The 16,484-nt window shown below is 45.6% G+C and overlaps 1 protein-coding gene across 2 annotated transcripts in view; it reads right to left on the bottom strand.

Annotated features, from left to right (window-relative positions):
- Positions 1-16,484, bottom strand: part of LOC123998036 (basal cell adhesion molecule-like) — a 157,950-nt gene that overhangs the window by 50,839 nt on the left and 90,627 nt on the right. For both annotated transcript variants that reach the window (XM_046302863.1, XM_046302864.1), the window contains exons 2-3: positions 14,814-14,938; positions 14,365-14,584 (exon numbers count right to left, since the gene is read on the bottom strand). In XM_046302863.1, coding sequence (XP_046158819.1) covers positions 14,365-14,584; positions 14,814-14,938 — 345 coding nt within the window. The remainder of the gene's footprint in view (positions 1-14,364; positions 14,585-14,813; positions 14,939-16,484) is intronic.

Here is a 16,484-nt window from a genome sequence, read left to right as displayed (position 1 = left end):
CTTTCACCTCCCTCTATATTTCTCTCTCTCAACTCCCTCTATATTTCTCTCTCTCACCTCCCTTTATCTTTCTCTCTATATTTCTCTCTCTTTCACCTCCCTCTATATTTCCCTCTCTTTCACCTCCCTCTATATTTCTCTCTCTCAACTCCCTCTATATTTCTCTCTCTCACCTCCCTTTAGCTTTCTCTCTCTCACCTCCCTTTATCTTTCTCTCTCACCTCCCTCTATATTTCTCTCTCTCGCCTCCCTCTACTTCTCTCTCTCTCACCTCCCTCTATCTTTCTCTCTCTCATCTCCCTCTATATTTCTCTCTCTTTCACCTGCCTCTATATTTCTCTCTCTCACCTCCCTCTATATTTCTCTCTCTTTCACCTCCCTCTATATTTCTCTCTCTCACCTCCCTCTATATTTCTCTCTCTTTCACCTCCCTCTATATTTCTCTCTCACCTACCTCTATATTTCTCTCTCTCACCTCCCTCTATATTTCTCTCTCTCACCTCCCTCTATCGTTCTCTCTCTCACCTCCCTCTATCGTTCTCTCTCTCACATCCCTTTATCTTTCTCTCTCTCACCTCCCTTTATCTTTCTCTCTCTCACCTCCCTTTATCTTTCTCTCTCTCACCTCCCTTTATATTTCTCTCTCTCACCCCCCTTTATCTTTCTCTCTCTCACCTCCCTTTATCTCTCTCTCTCACCTCCCTTTATCTCTCTCTCTCTCCTCCCTTTATCTTTCTCTCTCACCTCCCTCTATATTTCTCTCTCTCACCTCCCTCTATTTCTCTCTCTCACCTCCCTCTATCTTTCTCTCTCTCACCTCCCTCTATCGTTCTCTCTCTCACCTCCCTCTATCGTTCTCTCTCTCACCTCCCTCTATCGTTCTCTCTCTCCCCTCCCTTTATCTTTCTCTCTCTCACCTCCCTTTATCTTTCTCTCTCTCCCTCCCTCTATATTTCTCTCTCTCACCTCCCTCTACTTCTCTCTCTCTCACCTCTCTCTATCTTTCTCTCTCTCACCTCCCTCTATATTTCTCTATCTTTCACCTCCCTCTATATTTCTCTCTCTTTCACCTCCCTCTATATTTCTCTCTCTCAACTCCCTCTATATTTCTCTCTCTCACCTCCCTTTATCTTTCTCTCTATATTTCTCTCTCTTTCACCTCCCTCTATATTTCTCTCTCTTTCACCTCCCTCTATATTTCTCTCTCTCAACTCCCTCTATATTTCTCTCTCTCACCTCCCTTTATCTTTCTCTCTCTCACCTCCCTTTATCTTTCTCTCTCACCTCCCTCTATATTTCTCTCTCTCGCCTCCCTCTACTTCTCTCTCTCTCACCTCCCTCTATCTTTCTCTCTCTCACCTCCCTCTATATTTCTCTCTCTTTCACCTCCCTCTATATTTCTCTCTCTCACCTCCCTCTATATTTCTCTCTCTTTCATCTCCCTCTATATTTCTCTCTCTCACCTCCCTCTATATTTCTCTCTCTTTCACCTCCCTCTATCTTTCTCCCTTTCACCTACCTCTATATTTCTCTCTCTCACCTACCTCTATATTTCTCTCTCTCACCTCCCTCTATCTTTCTCTCTCTCACCTCCCTCTATCGTTCTCTCTCTCACCTCCCTCTATCGTTCTCTCTCTCACCTCCCTCTATCGTTCTCTCTCTCACCTCCCTTTATCTTTCTCTCTCTCACCTCCCTTTATCTTTCTCTCTCACCTCCCTCTATATTTCTCTCTCTCGCCTCCCTCTACTTCTCTCTCTCTCACCTCCCTCTATCTTTCTCTCTCTCACCTCCCTCTATATTTCTCTATCTTTCACCTCCCTCTATATTTCTCTCTCTTTCACCTCCCTCTATATTTCTCTCTCTCAACTCCCTCTATATTTCTCTCTCTCACCTCCCTTTATCTTTCTCTCTATATTTCTCTCTCTTTCACCTCCCTCTATATTTCCCTCTCTTTCACCTCCCTCTATATTTCTCTCTCTCAACTCCTCTATATTTCTCTCTCTCACCTCCCTTTAGCTTTCTCTCTCTCACCTCCCTTTATCTTTCTCTCTCACCTCCCTCTATATTTCTCTCTCTGCCTCCCTCTACTTCTCTCTCTCTCCCCTCCCTCTATCTTTCTCTCTCTCACATCTCCCTCTATATTTCTCTCTCTTTCACCTGCCTCTATATTTCTCTCTCTCACCTCCCTCTATATTTCTCTCTCTTTCACCTCCCTCTATATTTCTCTCTCTCACCTCCCTCTATATTTCTCTCTCTTTCACCTCCCTCTATCTTTCTCCCTTTCACCTACCTCTATATTTCTCTCTCTCACCTCCCTCTATATTTCTCTCTCTTTCACCTCCCTCTATATTTCTCTCTCTCACCTCCCTCTGTCGTTCTCTCTCTCTCCTCCCTAACTCTCCCTAATTCCTCTCCCTTCACTCCTCCCCCTCTATATTTCTCTCTCTCACCTTCCTCTGTCGTTCTCTCTCTCTCCTCCCTCTGTCGTTCTCTCTCTCTCCTCCCTAACTCTCCCTAATTCCTCTCCCTTCACTCCTCCCCCTCTATATTTCTCTCTCTCACCTCCCTCTATATTTCTCTCTCTTTCACCTCCCTCTATCTTTCTCCCTCTCACCTACCTCTATATTTCTCTCTCTTTCACCTCCCTCTATATTTCTCTCTCTCACCTCCCTCTGTCGTTCTCTCTCTCTCCTCCCTAACTCTCCCTAATTCCTCTCCCTTCACTCCTCCCCCTCTATATTTCTCTCTCTCACCTCCCTCTGTCGTTCTCTCTCTCCCCCCTCTGTCGTTCTCTCTCTCTCCTCCCTAACTCTCCCTAATTCCTCTCCCTTCACTCCTCCCCCTCTATTTTTCTCTCTCTCAACTCCCTCTATATTTCTCTCTCTCACCTCCCTTTATCTTTCTCTCTATCTTTCTCTCTCTCATCTCCCTCTATATTTCTCTCTCTCACCTCCCTATATCTTTCTCTCTATCTTTCTCTCTCACCTCCCTCTATATTTCTCTCTCTCACCTCCCTTTATCTTTCTCTCTCTCACCTCCCTCTATATTTCTCTCTCTCACCTCCCTTTATCTTTCTCTCTCTCACCTCCCTTTATCTTTCTCTCTCTCACCTACCTTTATCTTTCGCTCTCTCGCCTCCCTTTATCTTTCGCTCTCTCGCCTCCCTCTATATTTCTCTCTCTCGCCTCCCTCTATTTCTCTCTCTCTCACCTCCCTCTATATTTCTCTCTCTCACCTCCCTCTATCTTTCTCCCTCTCACCTCCCTCTATATTTCTCTCTCTTTCACCTCCCTCTATATTTCTCTCTCACCTACCTCTATATTTCTCTCTCTCACCTCCCTCTATATTTCTCTCTCTCACCTCCCTCTATATTTCTCTCTCTCACCTCCCTCTATATTTCTCTCTCTCACCTCCCTCTATCGTTCTCTCTCTCTCACCTCCCTCTATATTTCTCTCTCTCACCTCCCTCTATATCTCTCTCACCTCCCTCTATATTTCTCTCTCTCTCGCCTCCCTCTATTTCTCTCTCTCACCTCCCTCTATATTTCTCTCTCTCTCAGGACTCTCCTCTCACCTCCCTCTATATTTCTCTCTCTCATCCCTCTATATTTCTCTCTCTCGCCTCCCTCTATTTCTCTCTCTCTCGCCTCCCTCTATTTCTCTCTCTCACCTCCCTCTATATCTCTCTCTCTCACCTCCCTCTATATTTCTCTCTCTCACCTCCCTCTATATTTCTCTCTCTTTCACCTCCCTCTATATTTCTCTCTTTTTCACCTCCCTCTATATTTTTCTCTCTCACCTCCCTCTATATTTCTCTCTCTTTCACCTCCCTCTATATTTCTCTCTCTCACCTCCCTCTATTGTTCTCTCTCTCACCTCCCTCTATTGTTCTCTCTCTCACCTCCCTCTATTGTTCTCTCTCTCACCTCCCTTTATCTTTCTCTCTCTCACCTCCCTCTATCTTTCTCTCTCTCAACTCCCTCTATCTTTCTCTCTCTCACCTCCCTCTATCTTTCTCTCTCTCACCTCCCTCTATCTTTCTCTCTCTCACCTCCCTCTATATTTCTCTCTCTTTCACCTCCCTCTATATTTCTCTCTCTCACCTCCCTCTATATTTCTCTCTCTTTCACCTCCCTCTATATTTCTCTCTCTCTCACCTCCCTCTATATTTCTCTCTCTTTCACCTCCCTCTATCTTTCTCTCTCTCACCTCCCTCTATATTTCTCTCTCTTTCACCTCCCTCTATATTTCTCTCTCTCACCTCCCTCTATATCTTTCTCTCTCTCACCTCCCTCTATCTTTCTCTCTCTCACCTCCCTCTATCTTTCTCTCTCTCACCTCCCTCTATATTTCTCTCTCTTTCACCTCCCTCTATATTTCTCTCTCTCACCTCCCTCTATATTTCTCTCTCTTTCACCTCCCTCTATATTGCTCTCTCTCCTCTGTCTTGCTCCTCATTGTTCTTCCAGGTGTCTGTTTGCTGACTAGAACTGGCAGAAATGTAACACATTGTTTAACATGGGTGCCAGTTTCCACATGGAAATGAAAGAAAGCAAGTTAGACGTCATAGAGAGGGAAGTAGCATGCATGGATGCACGCACGCACGCACACACTCACACACACAGCTGAGGGAAATGGAGGCAGGATGTATGGTGTCAGTGAGTGTATCACTGTTTCCCGTTCTGCTCAGACCATTATACCTGCTGCTGGAGTGTAAACCTCCCTAAGGAAGCCCATTGTTTCAGAACACTGAGGCTATTTCTCAGCCCTTGTAGAGAGTCATTAAAAACTGCTCCTATTCAGTAGGGAGAGGAAGGCAGACAAAGAGGAGATACAGTACTTTAGGGAACAGTCCTGAGTGGCCTGTTAAAGTCTATAGTCCGGTATTTGACTTGTCTTTATTAATTGTATCAGTGCTCCATTAAGGTACTCTTTATAATGCAGGCTGTATCACCACCGGCCGTGATTGGGAGTCCCATAGGGCGGCGCACAATTGGCCCAGCGTCGTCCAGGTTTGGCCGGTGGTAGGCCATCAATACAAATAACTTAACTGACTTGCCTAGTTAAATAAAGGTAAACATTTTTAAAAATAATAATGTCACCTATGACATCTACTTTACAATGTGTGAACTAATAGCCATTTACATCCTAAGTAATTCCATCAGACTTGAATGTCTATAGGGCACATGCATGTTAATGAATGACTTACTGAGCCTTTTAAACAGAACTTAAATGGTTATTGATGTGTCACTCAATTCTCTAACCAACACCATTCACCCTCTACCCCCATTGGCCCAACCCAAAATAATCATATTTATTGATATTGGGCCATCCCCAAACACTATATTCCTGATGTATTTTAACACTAGAAATAGGATTGCTAATGTGTTGGGGTTGCAGAGGGTGACAAGGACACAACGACCTGGTCTGGGGTCAGCTCTCATCGCCATGGTGATAATTCAGGAGAATTCTGGACGGTCATTAAGCTGACATCTATTAGCTATGACAGATGCAATTGAACTATTAATAAATTGTGTCAAGTGTGATGATCATAGGACTAATTGACCTCTGGGCAGCTTATTAGAGATCGTTTTCTCACAAAGGTGAAATGTTAAGGTGCAAGAAAGAGTTTTACTTTCACTACCATTTATTATCTCAATCATTTTACGTCGTTCTACTCAGTATTTAGTTCATGTATAATGCTTATTATTGATTACACTCTGCAATGCAAAAATAATATTGGTCATCCAAATGAAAGGAGGACCAAGGCACTCTTCATATAATTCATTCAAATGAAAGGAGGACCAAGGCACTCTTCATATAATTCATTCAAATGAAAGGAGGACCAAGGCACTCTTCATATAATTCATTCAAATGAAAGGAGGACCAAGGCACTCTTCATATAATTCATCCAAATGAAAGGAGGACCAAGGCACTCTTCATATAATTCATTTAAATGAAAGGAGGACCAAGGCACTCTTCATATAATTCATCCAAATGAAAGGAGGACCAAGGCACTCTTCATATAATTCATTCAAATGAAAGGAGGACCAAGGCACTCTTCATATAATTCATTCAAATGAAAGGAGGACCAAGGCACTCTTCATATAATTCATTCAAATGAAAGGAGGACCAAGGCACTCTTCATATAATTCATTCAAATGAAAGGAGGACCAAGGCACTCTTCATATAATTCATTCAAATGAAAGGAGGACCAAGGCACTCTTCATATAATTCATTCAAATGAAAGGAGGACCAAGGCACTCTTCATATAATTCATTCAAATGAAAGGAGGACCAAGGCACTCTTCATATAATTCATTCAAATGAAAGGAGGACCAAGGCACTCTTCATATAATTCATTCAAATGAAAGGAGGACCAAGGCACTCTTCATATAATTCATTCAAATGCCTTTTTTTAGTATGGCGTGTTCAATGGAAACAAAGTTTTGAAAAACAGAATTTGTGATCAGGAAACAGACTACAGTGTCAAATCTGCTGTATGGAGAATCGCTTCTTGAATCAGGGCTACAGCGCCCAGGTCCTGAAAGATTCAGGTATAAGGGCTGGATTACTTGACAGAGAGAACTTGTTGCGAAGGGGAGAGCCTCGTGATACACCAGAGAGAGTGTATTTTGTTACAAAAGGTTTACACTATTTTGTTACAAAATACAGCACTGAAGCAGAGAACATTAAAATAACCATTAAAAATAATTGGGGAATCATCCAAAGTGATACGCTTCTACGCCAAGTCTTTCCTGAGCCACCATTCATAAGCTATAAGAGATGTCCTACCCTAAATGACACATTAGTCCACAGTTATCTTCCGGGTGACTCTCAAAAAACTTGGCTTGACCACAAACCCAAGGGCTCTTTTAAATGTAACCATTGCAGTAATGTTGCACAGAAGATGTATTTTTTTGACACAGCTTCCAAAATTAACTCTAAAACCACTCGTCATCTATAGAATGGAATGTCCACAGTGCAAGGTGTTCTACATTGGACGGACAAAGAGACGCCTTCAAGACCGCTTAGTGGAACACAAGTACACCATATGGGTAGGCAATGAAGACTACCCCATGGCAAGGGACTACTAGTCCTTACACCATGGCAACCCTGCCTCCTTACAAGCTATGGGTTTGATCATATTCCGACCTCTATTAGAAAAGGGGACCGTCATAAACAGCTAAACCAAAGGGAACGTTTTTGGATTTACAACTACAGGCCACTAAATACCTTGGTTTAAATGAAGATATGGATTTACAAACTACAGGCCACTAAGTACCCTGGTTTAAATGAAGATATGGATTTACAAACTACAGGCCACTAAGTACCCTGGTTTAAATGAAGATATGGATTTACAAACTACAGGCCACTAAGTACCCTGGTTTAAATGAAGATATGGATTTACAAACTACAGGCCACTAAATACCCTGGTTTAAATGAAGATATGGATTTACAAACTACAGGCCACTAAATACCCTGGTTTAAATGAAGATATGGATTTACAAACTACAGGCCACTAAGTACCCTGGTTTAAATGAAGATATGGATTTACAAACTACAGGCCACTAAATACCCTGGTTTAAATGAAGATATGGATTTACAAACTACAGGCCACTAAATACCCTGGTTTAAATGAAGATATGGATTTACAAACTACAGGCCACTAAATACCCTGGTTTAAATGAAGATATGGATTTACAAACTACAGGCCACTAAGTACCCTGGTTTAAATGAAGATATGGATTTACAAACTACAGGCCACTAAGTACCCTGGTTTAAATGAAGATATGGATTTACAAACTACGGGCCACTAAGTACCCTGGTTTAAATGAAGATATGGATTTACAAACTACGGGCCACTAAGTACCCTGGTTTAAATGAAGATATGGATTTACAAACTACAGGCCACTAATTACCCTGGTTTAAATGAAGATATGGATTTACAAACTACAGGCCACTAAATACCCTGGTTTAAATGAAGATATGGATTTACAAACTACAGGCCACTAAGTACCCTGGTTTAAATGAAGATATGGATTTACAAACTACAGGCCACTAAGTACCCTGGTTTAAATGAAGATATGGATTTACAAACTACAGGCCACTAAATACCCTGGTTTAAACGAAGATATGGATTTACAAACTACAGGCCACTAAGTACCCTGGTTTAAATGAAGATATGGATTTACAAACTACAGGCCACTAAATACCCTGGTTTAAATGAAGATATGGATTTACAAACTACAGGCCACTAAGTACCCTGGTTTAAATGAAGATATGTATTTACAAACTACAGGCCACTAAATACCCTGGTTTAAATGAAGATATGGATTTACAAACTACAGGCCACTAAATACCCTGGTTTAAATGAAGATATGGATTTACAAACTACAGGCCACTAAATACCCTGGTTTAAATGAAGATATGGATTTACAAACTACTGCCCACTAAATACCCTGGTTTAAATGAAGATATGGATTTACAAACTACTGCCCACTAAATACCCTGGTTTAAATGAAGATATGGATTTACAAACTACAGGCCACTAAGTACCCTGATTTAAATGAAGATATGGATTTACAAACTACAGGCCACTAAGTACCCTGGTTTAAATGAAGATATGGATTTACAAACTACAGGCCACTAAGTACCCTGGTTTAAATGAAGATATGGATTTACAAACTACAGGCCACTAAGTACCCTGGTTTAAATGAAGATATGGATTTACAAACTACAGGCCACTAAGTACCCTGGTTTAAATGAAGATATGGATTTACAAACTACAGGCCACTAAGTACCCTGGTTTAAATGAAGATATGGATTTACTTCTATCTTGGAGTTGTATTTTTATGATAACATAGCTACAGTATTTCACCTTTTAATGTGTATAGTATTTCTTACTAGATGTGTCCAATCAATTGTGTAACCACTCCCTCTTCCAATTAGGGCCAATTGAAAAGCTGGCCTTGTATTCCATTTTTTTGTTCTCCCTGACGAAGGCCATGCAGCCGAAACGTGTCGGTTTTTAAAAACTTTGTTTCTATTGAACATGCCATACTAATAAAGGCATTTTAATTAATTATATGAAGTGCCTTGGTCCTCCTTTCTATTTGATGACCAATTCACCGCTTTTACCGAAGAGCACCTTCTATCTACCAAAATGTACTACTGTGTACCTTAGTAGCGCTTCCCACAATAATATTGTTCATTAACTAAGTTTGTACGTTAATCGTTGATTTAGACGCTCACACTCACACACTCTCACCCAGCACACACAACACACACACTCTCACCCAGCACACACAACACACACACTCTCACCCAGCACACACAACACACAACACACTCTCTGTCATGTTTTGTCTTATATCATCTTGTCATTTTGCTTTTCCTTCTGTTCGTTTCCCCCTGCTGGTCTTATTAGGTTCGTTCCCTTTTTCTATCCCTCTCTCTCCCCCTCCCTCTCTCCTCTCTCTATCGTTCCGTTCCTGCTCCCAGCTGTTCCTATTCCCCTAATCATCATTTAGTCTTCCCACACCTGTTCCCGATCCTTTCCCTGATTAGAGTCCCTATTTATTCCTTTGTGTTCCGTTCCTGTCCCGTCGGTTCCTTGTTTTGTATTCACCATGCTGTGATTGTGTTTCGCCCCTGTCCTGTCGTGTTTTTTGCCTTCGTCAGATGCTGCGTGTGAGCAGGTGTCTCTGTCTGCTGCGGCCTGCGCCTACCCGGCGACCTGCAGTCTGTGGCCGCTTCTCTTGTCATTCCCCTCTACAGACTAGAGGATTTCTGTTATTCCCTGTTTGGACTTGAATAAACTCTGTTTCTGTTAAGTCGCTTTTGGGTCCTCTATCACCTGCATGACAGAAGGAACCGACCTAGTAATGGACCCAGCGACTTCAGACGCTCGTTACACTGCCGTCGAGATCCAAGGAGCCATGCTCGGCAGACACGAGCAGGAATTGTCTGCTGCTCGCCATGCCGTGGAGAACCTGGCCGCTCAGGTTTCCGACCTCTCTGGACAGTTCCAGAGTCTACGTCTCGTGCCACCTGTTACTTCCTGGCCTGCCGAGCCTCCAGAACCTAGGGTTAATAACCCACCTTGCTACTCCGGGCAGCCCACTGAATGCCGCTCCTTTCTCACGCAGTGTGAGATTGTGTTCTCTCTCAACCCAACACATACTCTAGAGAGAGAGCTCGGGTTGCTTACGTCATTTCACTCCTTACTGGCCGGGCTCGAGAATGGGGCACAGCTATCTGGGAGGCAAGGGCTGATTGCTCTAACAAGTTCCAGAACTTTAAAGAGGAGATGATTCGGGTTTTTGACCGTTCAGTTTTTGGTAGGAGGCTTCTAGGGCCCTGGCTTCCTTATGCCAAGGTGAACGGTCCATAACGGATTATTCTATTGAGTTTCGCACTCTTGCTGCCTCTAGTGAGTGGAACGAGCCGGCGCTGCTCGCTCGTTTTCTGGAGGGACTCCACGCAGTGGTTAAGGATGAGATTCTCTCCCGGGAGGTTCCTTCAGATGTGGACTCTTTGATTGCTCTCGCCATCCGCATAGAACGACGGGTAGATCTTCGTCACCGGGCTCGTGGAAGAGAGCTCGCATCAACGGTGTTTCCCTGCTCCGCATCGCAACCATCTCCCTCCTCTGGCTTTGAGACTGAGCCCATGCAGCTGGGAGGGATTCGCATCTCGACTAAGGAGAGGGAACGGAGGATCACCAACCGCCTGTGCCTCTATTGCGGAGTTGCTGGACATTTTGTTAATTCATGTCCAGTAAGAGGCCAGAGCCCATCAGTAAGCGGAGGGCTACTGGTGAGCGCTACTACTCTGGTCTCTTCATCTAGATCTTGTACTACTATGTCGGTCCATCTACGCTGGACCGGTTCGGGTGCTACATGCAGTGCCTTGATTGACTCTGGGGCTGAGGGTTGTTTCATGGACGAAGCATGGGTTCGGAAACATAACATTCCTTTCAGACCGTTAGACAAGCCTACGCCCATGTTTGCCTTAGATGGTAGTCATCTTCCCAGTATCAGATTTGAGACACTACCTTTAACCCTCACAGTATCTGGTAACCACAGTGAGACTATTTCTTTTTTTGATTTTCAGTTCACCGTTTACACCTGTTGTTTTGGGTCATCCCTGGCTAGTATGTCATAATCCTTCTATTAATTGGTCTAGTAATTCTATCCTATCCTGGAACGTTTCTTGTCATGTGAAGTGTTTAATGTCTGCCATCCCTCCCGTTTCTTCTGTCCCTACTTCCCAGGAGGAACCTGGCGATTTGACAGGAGTGCCGGAGGAATATCATGATCTGCGCACGGTCTTCAGTCGGTCCCGAGCCAACTCCCTTCCTCCTCACCGGTCGTATGATTGTAGTATTGATCTCCTTCCGGGGACCACTCCTCCTCGAGGTAGACTATACTCTCTGTCGGCTCCCGAACGTAAGGCTCTCGAGGATTATTTGTCTGTGTCTCTTGACGCCGGTACCATAGTGCCTTCTTCTTCTCCGGCCGGGGCGGGGTTCTTTTTGTTAAGAAGAAGGACGGTACTCTGCGCCCCTGCGTGGATTATCGAGGCTGAATGACATAACGGTTAAGAATCGTTATCCGCTTCCCCTTATGTCATCAGCCTTCGAGATTCTGCAGGGAGCCAGGTGCTTTACTAAGTTGGACCTTCGTAACGCTTACCATCTCGTGCGCATCAGAGAGGGGACGAGTGGAAAACGGCGTTTAACACTCCGTTAGGGCATTTTGAGTACCGGGTTCTGCCGTTCGGTCTCGCCAATGCGCCAGCTGTTTTTCAGGCATTAGTTAATGATGTTCTGAGAGACATGCTGAACATTTTTGTTTTTGTCTATCTTGACGATATCCTGATTTTTTCTCCGTCACTCGAGATTCATGTTCAGCACGTTCGGCGTGTTCTACAGCGCCTTTTAGAGAATTGTCTCTACGTAAAGGCTGAGAAGTGCTCTTTTCATGTCTCCTCCGTTACTTTTCTCGGTTCCGTTATTTCCGCTGAAGGCATTCAAATGGATTCCGCTAAGGTCCAAGCTGTCAGTGATTGGCCCGTTCAAGGTCACGTGTCGAGTTGCAGCGCTTTTTAGGTTTCGCTAATTTCTATCGGCGTTTCATTCGTAATTTCGGTCAAGTTGCTGCCCCTCTCACAGCTCTTACTTCTGTCAAGACGTGTTTTAAGTGGTCCGGTTCCGCCCAGGGAGCTTTTGATCTTCTAAAAGAACGTTTTACGTCCGCTCCTATCCTCGTTACTCCTGACGTCACTAGACAATTCATTGTCGAGGTTGGCGCTTCAGAGGTAGGCGTGGGAGCCATTCTATCCCAGCGCTTCCAGTCTGACGATAAGGTTCATCCTTGCGCTTATTTTTCTCATCGCCTGTCGCCATCTGAGCGCAACTATGATGTGGGTAACCGTGAACTGCTCGCCATCCGCTTAGCCCTAGGCGAATGGCGACAGTGGTTGGAGGGGCGACCGTTCCTTTTGTCGTTTGGACAGACCATAAGAACCTTGAGTACATCCGTTCTGCCAAACGACTTAATGCCCGTCAAGCTCGTTGGGCGTTGTTTTTCGCTCGTTTCGAGTTTGTGATTTCTTACCGTCCGGGTAGCAAGAACACCAAGCCTGATGCCTTATCCCGTCTGTTTAGTTCTTCTGTGGCTTCTACTGATCTCGGGGGGGATTCTTCCTTATGGGCGTGTTGTCGGGTTGACAGTCTGGGAATTGAAAGACAGGTTAAGCAAGCACTCACGCACACTGCGTCGCCGCGCGCTTGTCCTAGTAACCTCCTTTTCGTTCCTGTTTCCACTCGTCTGGCTGTTCTTCAGTGGGCTCACTCTGCCAAGTTAGCTGGTCATCCCGGTGTTCGAGGCACTCTTGCGTCTATTCGCCAGCGCTTTTGGTGGCCGACTCAGGAGCGTGACACGCGCCGTTTCGTGGCTGCGTGTTCAGACTGCGCGCAGAAGAAGTCTGGTAATTTTTTTCTGCTTCTGCTCCTGGTCTTGCTGGGTCTCAGTCTGTTCCCTGCCATCGCATCTCTCCTGTTCTTGTTCCTGCCCTTGCTGTGTCTCAGTCTGTCCCTAGTTCTCATTTTTTTTTTTAGAGTAGTACCCTAGTTTCCCTTTTTATCGTTTTTCGTTACGGTCCTGAGGAGAGGAGTTGGGTTCTTTCTCGGGACGTGCTGGACCGTTTGATCTATGATTTCCTCCGTTGCCGCCAGTGTTCCTCCTCGAGAGCGCCAGGAGGCGCTCGGTGAGTGGGGGTACTGTCATGTTTTGTCTTATATCATCTTGTCATTTTGCTTTTCCTTCTGTTCGTTTCCCCCTGCTGGTCTTATTAGGTTCGTTCCTTTTTCTATCCCTCTCTCTCCCCCTCCCTCTCTCTCCTCTCTCTATCGTTCCGTTCCTGCTCCCAGCTGTTCCTATTCCCCTAATCATCATTTAGTCTTCCCACACCTGTTCCCGATCCTTTCCCCTGATTAGAGTCCCTATTTATTCCTTTGTGTTCCGTTCCTGTCCCGTCGGTTCCTTGTTTTGTATTCACCATGCTGTGATTGTGTTTCGCCCTGTCCTGTCGTGTTTTTTTGCCTTCGTCAGATGCTGCGTGTGAGCAGGTGTCTCTGTCTGCTGCGGCCTGCGCCTACCCGAAGCGACCTGCAGTCTGTGGCCGCTTCTCTTGTCATTCCCCTCTACAGACTAGAGGATTTCTGTTATTCCCTGTTTGGACTTGAATAAACTCTGTTTCTGTTAAGTCGCTTTTGGGTCCTCTATCACCTGCATGACACTCTCACCCAGCACACACAACACACACACTCTCACAACACACACACTCTCACCCAGCACACACAACACACACACTCTCACCCAGCACACACAACACACACACTCTCACAACACACACACTCTCACCCAGCACACACAACACACACACTCTCCTCCAGCACACACAACACACACACTCTCCTCCAGCACACACAACACACAATCTCTCCTCCAGCACACACAACACACACACTCTCCTCCAGCACACACAACACACATACTCTCCTCCAGCACACACACCACACACACTCTCATTCAGCACACACAACATACACACTCTCATCTAGCACACACAACATACACACTCTCATCTAGCACACACAACACACGCACTCTCATCTAGCACATACAACACACGCACTCTCATCTAGCACATACAACACACACACTCTCATCCCGACAGTCAAAATCCACCCGGCATCCCATACAGCGAAGACCGCATCGGTCACTAAAGGTCACAGTAGGGTCACTCTAAAGGTCACAGTAGGGTCACTCTAAAGGTCAGTGGTCAGTAACTCACAGAAGACTTTGAGCTGTGTGATGGCCTCTCCAACCCCGGCAGGGCCAGCAGTGACCTGGCAGTAGAAGGGCAGCTGGTCCTCCACCGTCACGGGGGAGATGGTCAGAGAGAAGTCCCTTCCCATGGTCACTCTGTCGGACAGACGTGTCCCCTCATCACTCTTCCCCTCTCCGCCCGACACGGAACGGAATGCAACACGCTTCCTGGTGCCACCCTCCTCCTGGTGAGGGGAAGAGGAGAGAGGGGGAGAGGGAGGAGGAAGGAGAGGGAAAGAGAGAGGTAAGTCTACACTTGATGTATTTGGCGCATGTGACAAATACAATTTGATTTGGGTATTTAGTATTCTACAGTATACTACTGAATTCTATAGTAAGCACTGTAGTATTATATAGTAAACTGTAGTATTTTTTAAATGTGGGAAGCCAGGAGTAAAGTAGTAGGAGACATACAATGAACCACTCCACGATGCTGTTTGGGGAGGTGGGGATTTTGAAGGTGCAGGGCAGACTGGCTGACTCTCCCTTGATCACATCCACCTTGGGAGTCACTGTCACTGTCACGACGGCCCAGCACACTGCAGAGAGAGAGAGAGGCAGAGGCAGAGGCAGAGGGAGAGAGAGAGGGAGAGGGAGAGGGAGAGGGAGAGGGAGGGGGAGAGGGAGAGGGGGAGAGGGAGAGGGGGAGGGGGAGGGGGAGGGGGGAGGGGGAGGGGGAGGGGAGGGGAGGGGAGGGGAGGGGGAGGGGGAGGGGAGGGGAGGGGAGAGGGAGAGGGACAGGGAGAGAGAGAGAGAGAGGGAGAGGGAGAGAGAGAGAGAGGAGAGGGAGAGGGAGAGGGAGAGGGGAGAGGGAGAGGGGAGGGAGAGGGAGAGGAGAGGGAGAGGGAGAGGGAGAGGGAGAGGAGGGAGAGGGAGAGGGAGGGAAGTGATGATTAGTTATTGAGGCACTTTCACATTATTATGTTGAGTTTAAATACACACGTTTTTATGTCAAACACCTATTATTATATAAAAATGAGTCTAAAACAAAATAGGAAAGTGCAAAGAAGATAAGATCAGAGAATGTTTGCTGATGGGAAAGGCCAGGGGCCATACACACACACACACACACACACACACACACACACACACACACACACACACACACACACACACACACACACACACACACACACACACACACACACACACACACACACACACACACACACACACACACACACACACACACACACACACACACACACACACACACAGAGAGAGAGACACACAGAGACACACAGAGACCAGTCAGGGCAAGGGAAAGAAGGAGGGAGCGATTGATGAGGGAAAGGATGGAGGGAGGTAAATAGATGGGTGTGGATTCCAGCTGTGGAGTTGAGTCCAGATTGTCCGTCCTTTAACTGAACCTACCAGCTCCTGTAATTAAATGAAGCCTACAGATGTGTGTGTATGGGTGTGTATGTGTCTGTGTTTGCATAACGCCCTGAGCTTCTGATTGTTTCTAAAGGTAAAAAAGCTAATACAGCTGAGTGGCGTCCAGGCAGGTCTTTATCAGTGCTGGAGCTTCTCCTGTGATGCCCCAGACAGATAACACACCTTCTCCTGTGATGCCCCAGACAGATAACACACCTTCTCCTGTGATGCCCCAGACAGATAACACACCTTCTCCTGTGATGCCCCAGACAGATAACACACCTTCTCCTGTGATGCCCCAGACAGATAACACACCTTCTCCTGTGATGCCCCAGACAGATAACACACCTTCTCCTGTGATGCCCCAGACAGATAACACACCTTCTCCTGTGATGCCCCAGACAGATAACACACACAGAGAAACAAACAAGAGGCAGCAGTCTGTGTCTTCTCCTGTGATGCCCCAGACAGATAACACACACAGAGAAACAAACAAGAGGCAGCAGTCTGTGACGAACCCCAAACACACCTTATACTCACTGAGAGACACTAAATCACACACTGAGACAAACACTGTCTTTCTAAACATGGTACAGGGACAACACGTCATTCTGGGATTGTGCCATTATAGTATCTAGTATTGAAGAGGTCTTCAAGGACCACACAAGGCCTTGTCTGGTGCATCTCCATGTATGAAAACCACTGTAC

The sequence above is a fragment of the Oncorhynchus gorbuscha genome, linkage group LG15, assembly GCF_021184085.1.
Source record: "Oncorhynchus gorbuscha isolate QuinsamMale2020 ecotype Even-year linkage group LG15, OgorEven_v1.0, whole genome shotgun sequence".
In the NCBI taxonomy this organism is placed as follows: Eukaryota; Metazoa; Chordata; class Actinopteri; order Salmoniformes; family Salmonidae; genus Oncorhynchus; species Oncorhynchus gorbuscha.
Note: the sequence above shows the minus strand (reverse complement) of the source record. Positions and strands in the feature narration are given on the sequence as shown.